This window comes from Brienomyrus brachyistius, chromosome 4 (genome assembly GCF_023856365.1).
Source record: "Brienomyrus brachyistius isolate T26 chromosome 4, BBRACH_0.4, whole genome shotgun sequence".
NCBI lineage: Eukaryota > Metazoa > Chordata > Actinopteri > Osteoglossiformes > Mormyridae > Brienomyrus > Brienomyrus brachyistius.
The window spans coordinates 17,297,411-17,303,030 of NC_064536.1; the positions used below are offsets into that span (position 1 = coordinate 17,297,411).

Here is a 5,620-nt window from a genome sequence, read left to right on the forward strand (position 1 = left end):
CTACAGGGGCTATTCATGTTACACAGCTTTTATCCGTTTAAAACCCGGATCTCTCTGTACTCTCTGCATGAAGTCATTGGCAGAACCAGATACGGATCATAATATTTTTTTTTATCATGTGCAATGTCCAGACTGAACTTTTTCGCTGGTTACCATAGAGATGGCATGTGTGTTTTCATAAATATACCATGATTTTTTTTTTGTTGTCAGTCCTCCAGAATGAATGCCGCTCACCCAGAAGAGGCAGGCTGACAGGGTCAAAAGCCCCTGGGATTCTTTTTGCCTGGGAAACAACCGGGAAGGGTGTCCCCAATGATAAGATTTTCTGAGTGGGTGGAGTAAGATTAAAAAATGTTTTTTTTTTTTTTTTTTTTTTTTTTGTGAATTTTATTCAAGAATCCTGGCTGAGGCCCCTTTTTTCGAGTAGGCACCGAAGTGTCCTTGCTATAGACGCAGCCCCCGGTACTCACCCCTCCCACCGCTTGGGGTCTTCTCCCAGGTCACGGGCGTTCCGCTGATGCTCTTCCTCCTCTCTAGTTTAACCATACTCGCCCTCTGCAAGGTGAAGTTTTTTTTCAGCGTTTACATATAACACGCTTTCTCCACATGGCCGCGTCAGGGAGCTCGGCGTAGTGACGACGCTCGTTCCCGACCGGGTTGCTACCTATGCAAGGACGTTGTCCTGTCCTGGTGGTGCAAGGTCTCTGCCTGCCAATTATTCAGAGAAAAACTGTGATTCAAGCAAGCCTACTCATGAATATTTATGAGGAGAGGAGGCAGAGAATAGTTTGATGACTGTAGAAAGGACAGAAAGAGTGCCAGACGCTATTTTGTGGATTCTTTGTAATTCTAGTGCCTGGAACATCTCATGAGAGGGACCTGACAGGAATATGTCCTGCTGTTCTTCATATCTTGCTGTACGTCCCCGAGAGCTCCTCACCTGGACCAGGGTCTCCTTTCCAGCTGATGTGGTGGTGACACTCTGTGGTCCTCGCCACCTTGGTGACGCCGTGCGATTGGTTGAATGTGTCCTGTTCAGACCTGGGCTGCTGCCGAAATCCTTCCAGGGGGCAGCCTTGGACTCGAACAGTTCCCTCAGTGCACTGGTCCCTGTCAGCTCTCTCAGGTGAAGATGCTCCATGGACCGGCTCCGGGACAAACCCGAGTACCACCCTCTGGTAGGAGAATCCCAATCATGGCGTCTAGCCTCACACCTTTGCAGCATGGCCTCCATCTTGCCTTGGAATGTCTCCTCTCTTTGAGTAGAAAACTGCAGGAAGTAGGAAACGTAGATGGTAAAGATGGTGTTATAGGGACGTTTCGGCTGCTTGAAGCTTTGATGTTGAATTATTGGTAACGTTCTTACATTCACTACACCTTCAAAATGCTTTTATAATGCATTCGTAGAACATTCAATGCACCTTTACTTATTAATGTATATTAAAGCTGTGAAGGAATGTCTGGATGTTAAGGTATACCTACATGCTGCTTATGAATGAATTATGAATGCATTATGAATGCTTTATCAAGGTGCAGCTTATGTACTGTGAAGCATTGCCAAATATTTTTTTGAGCTTTAGATTACCAGCTCGTACATTTTGTGGGTTAATACTTTCTTGTAGCAATAGATGAGGAAACAAAACCATAACATAAATGAAATCCGCTAGTTTCCGTCGTTATTATTAGTAGCCTTTTACTATTATCAGCCAAACTTGATTCAGTGAGAGTGACACCTTCTGCTTGTCCTCTGAACCTGTGCTTCTTACATCAGCGGAGCTCTGATACCTATGAAATAGATTGTTTGTATAAGTTCTATGAATCGAGAGGAAAGTGCAAATTATGCTTAGTATCTTTGATTCATATACTGAATGAATTCTTCATTTATGCTTTTTAGCACCGGGAGACTGCAGGAATTGAGTGGAACGTCCTCGCTCTCCTCGCTTACTGTTTGATCAGCTGGGAGACAGACTTCTTTGCAGGCCTGAAATCTGTGTCCATCCATGACCTGCTGTACCCTGTAGAGAGCTCCTTCATGGACTGAGACCTCCTCAGGGTGCCGACCGCGCTCATGGTTACCACCGGGAGACCCACTGCAGGGTTGCCAAGTCCTGATCTGCTCTGAAAACTGGGGGGGGGCATAGCCGTGGTTAACCATCATGCTGCCTGACTGCACACAACAGTCACAATCACAATTTCTATTGCAATGATTTAATCTCTTTGGCTGATATTAATGCTAAACTAGTCCCTTATTGTTTTTAAACAGTGAGTTAATTATCTGGTCTGTTTACATCATATCTTTTAGTGTAATGGACAGAGTTTGCTTGGGTTTATTAATGAGCAAACGATGCTAGTGAGCAAAAGCAGTTAATGCTACAAATTTATGGAGAGAAATACTCCCCCCCCCCCCCACCCCCCCACCAGATTACCACGGGTCAAAGAGTAGTTAGCTAGTGGTTAACTAGACATATGATTGCATGAATAGTGAATCTTTCTCACATGACTTGGTTAATGTATATCCCTCCTGAACAATCTGATGCCAAAATAGTTCAAAATGATTGAAATTTTGAGGAGCAAGCAAAATAAGATCATAATGATTAGCGATTAGTGTGATCATGGATCAGAGAAATTTAATATTGACATGTCTCATATTTATCCGGCAACATTTTAATCTATTTCTCTGTGCTTTTTAATAGTGCAAAGTAGAACATGATATTCAAAGTATAACATGATCAGAGAGATTTGCAGGTTATACTGCATTAATTCTAACGTTTCCGTGTTAGTCCCAGACAGGGATAATGCTGATTAGTTTTCTGGTTTTGCACATATTTCAGGCAAGTAAACAAACCTTCGTTATCAACACTGAAGAGAAGAATCGCTTAAAAACCAGAGAGAGAAGCACCTTGACCTCTGTGGAGCCGCAGCTGGGTGCTTTAATTCTGAGGATGGAGAGATCAAGCCGAGCCTGCAGACCAAAAGCACCTCGGTCGAGTCGCCTGCCGTCTGTTATCTCCTTGAAACAGTCTCTTACGGCTTCGCTGCAGGACAGGAGATCAGCGGCTCTCCCACAACGAGCAAAGTCCTCTTTATTTGTCCATCCCTCTGTGCATCAGGAAGCCGTCAACGGTTAACTTCGCGTTTCATTGGCGAGTCACTAATGCTAAGGGAACTTTAGGTTGACACAGATTTTGTGGTACTTGCCCACTTTGTGTGATGGACTTGCATTTAGGGAATTCCGACCTTCAGGGTGCTTAATAAAAAGATGGCCCCCATTGTTGACCATTTGCAGGGTGTCCAGAATGAATAGAAATGATTCTTTCATACAGCTCACCACTAAAGCTCGTACAGACAAAGGGCCGTTGGCCTGTTATTTTCCTGATTCTGCTGACCCTGGACAATGCTCCTGGGGATCCCGCTCCCCCGCACATGACACGGGGGGGGGGGGGGGGGGGCTGAATGCAGGTGACCCCACCATCTGCCTCAGGCCCACGCAGAGCGTACCGGTTTGAATGCCATGCGTTGCATGTTAATGACATCATTCCACCGCAGCCCCACTGTCCAACATCTGCGGGGGTTGCAGTTGCGGTTACCAGCACCAGATGGGACTTGTTGCACGAAACCCTTGCCAGGAAACGGAGAGACATTTACAGTGCGACTGACAAGGTTTCTAGAGGAGTTATAAAATATCCTATAGGCGACTTTACGCTAACATGAAAAACACAAATTTCACCTTCTGTAAATGTTCTGGTCTTCCTCATCAACATTAGCCTTTTAACCTTGGCTGTAAATTATGGGGGGGATGGGGCTGTAACCTCCTCCCCCCCTCCTCCCAAGTAATCAGAACCGGACAATACAACCCCCCCCCTCACAAAATCATATTGGCATGATGAATGGGTAAGGATCTCAAACCCTCCCCCCCAATGTTCAATCCAAAGTTACGCCCTTGTCTATAACGCCATCAGTCTGCGATGCGAGGACATCAGCTCTGTGCCTGATGGATCTGTAGGTACTTTGGCTTCCTCTGCTTTATTCGAAGTCCGTACGCTTGCAGTGTTAAGGCTTTGACTAATGCTGCTGCTGTCCGTGCTCGGCATGGCACAGAGATATCGTGCAGCAGTTGGGCATTTTCTTTTGCGCTGATTGCAGCCAAGTTCGCAGCTAATGCGACAGGAATGCTAAACAGTCAACCTGATGGTTTGCCGTTCTGGGGTTGGGCCCATACCACTCTGCGTTTAGCGTTTCCGCCGGGGGGAATTACCTCACGTTTGAGTGTGCAGCTGCTTAACAAATGTCTTTATTTGTAAATGGGCCATAATGTTTATGTATTACAACACAGCTGTGCAATTTTGAAATATCGAGTCTAAGGTAATTCGAACTTCTAGGACCTACAAAACGGTGGTGAAGTTTCCCTTTACGCAGCAGTTAATGTTTGTCGTGCTTTGTTAATGATGGGAGAATATGATGCAGTTTACAGTCCCTCTGGGAATCATTACACGCTTCCGTCAGTTTTAATTGTTTTTACAGCAGAACATGCTGCACATTCAGCTTCATGAACGTCTGTGAATGCTATAAACTGGACCAAGCTTAGGGATCAGATGATCACACCATCTATTATCTGAAACTGCTTGTCCTGTTCAGGGTTGCGGGGGGGGGGGGTCTGGAGCCTATCCCAGAGTCAATGGGCACAAGGCAGGGAACTGCCCAGGGTGGGGCGCCAATCCATCACAGGGGCATCACACCTATGAGCAGTTTGCTACCTACATTTAACCTCAGCATGTTTTCAGACTGGGAGCACCAGAGTACCCAGAGGAAACCCCATGACATCACATGACACGTCAGCCATGACAGAGACTTGAACCCTGGTCCCAGAAGTGTCAAGCAACATGTTTCCCCTTGATCCCAAAGCTAAGGCTAAATGCATATTTTGTTTAACTGTTGAAAACCTACCTTAAACCACTTTACTCTGCTTTATTTTCTTTTATTATTTTTTTCAGCTATTTATGGTATAAATACACTAAAACTGAAACTGAATTTTGAAAACAGTCCCCTTTATATTTACCCTTTGGAACTACGCAGTATATTTCAGTCACAGCCGTTTAATGAGTTGCAGCTCCCGATGTCATCTATGGTGAAATCTCAGGCACTGTACTGTATTTTCCTTCTGCCCTCATCTGACAGCTTGAGGAACATCTGTTGTTCCTGAAGGAGCATCAAAGGTCCAACCAGTCGTCACGGTTACCTTTTAATGTGCCTCTGAAATGTGGGCTTACTCTCATGTTCACTCCGTTGGGTCTCTGAGTAGGACTTTCAGATCCAGTCTGGCTCTGTTTGCTAGATCCAGGAGATCCCTGGACGTCTGCTCCCTTGAGGTACACCAAGCCTATCCAGGAATCCTAGTGGTGACCTTGTTCTTCATCATCCCTCTCTTCCCACCTCCCCACAGAGCAGGAATATCAGTACTGCTAGAGAGCATGATGCATGACCAGCTGGTCACCACCATAGATGATCGGTAACATCACCACTTATCAGATCTCCACGTTGTGGGGACACAGCTAAAGTACACAGAAATGTATGTCTGCTGGACAGAGCGGTTTGCACCTTATGAAAATAATTGTCCCTCAGT

At 45.5% G+C, this 5,620-nt stretch overlaps 1 protein-coding gene across 2 annotated transcripts; it reads right to left on the reverse strand.

Moving 5' to 3' along the window:
• Window positions 1-383: 383 nt before the first annotated feature.
• LOC125740221 (uncharacterized) lies at window positions 384-2,158 on the reverse strand. Of its 2 annotated transcripts, XM_049011112.1 has the most exons (4): window positions 1,946-2,076; window positions 1,734-1,785; window positions 941-1,270; window positions 384-555 (listed from the first exon to the last, which is right to left on the reverse strand). In XM_049011112.1, the coding sequence occupies exons 1-4, from the start codon at window positions 2,068-2,070 to the stop codon at window positions 445-447; spliced, it is 618 nt and encodes a 205-aa protein (XP_048867069.1). In that variant the 5' UTR covers window positions 2,071-2,076; the 3' UTR covers window positions 384-444. The 2 variants fall into 2 exon arrangements, with proteins under 2 accessions (XP_048867069.1, XP_048867068.1); XM_049011111.1 differs by lacking the exon at window positions 1,734-1,785 and having other exon boundaries at window positions 1,946-2,158.
• Window positions 2,159-5,620: the final 3,462 nt, after the last annotated feature.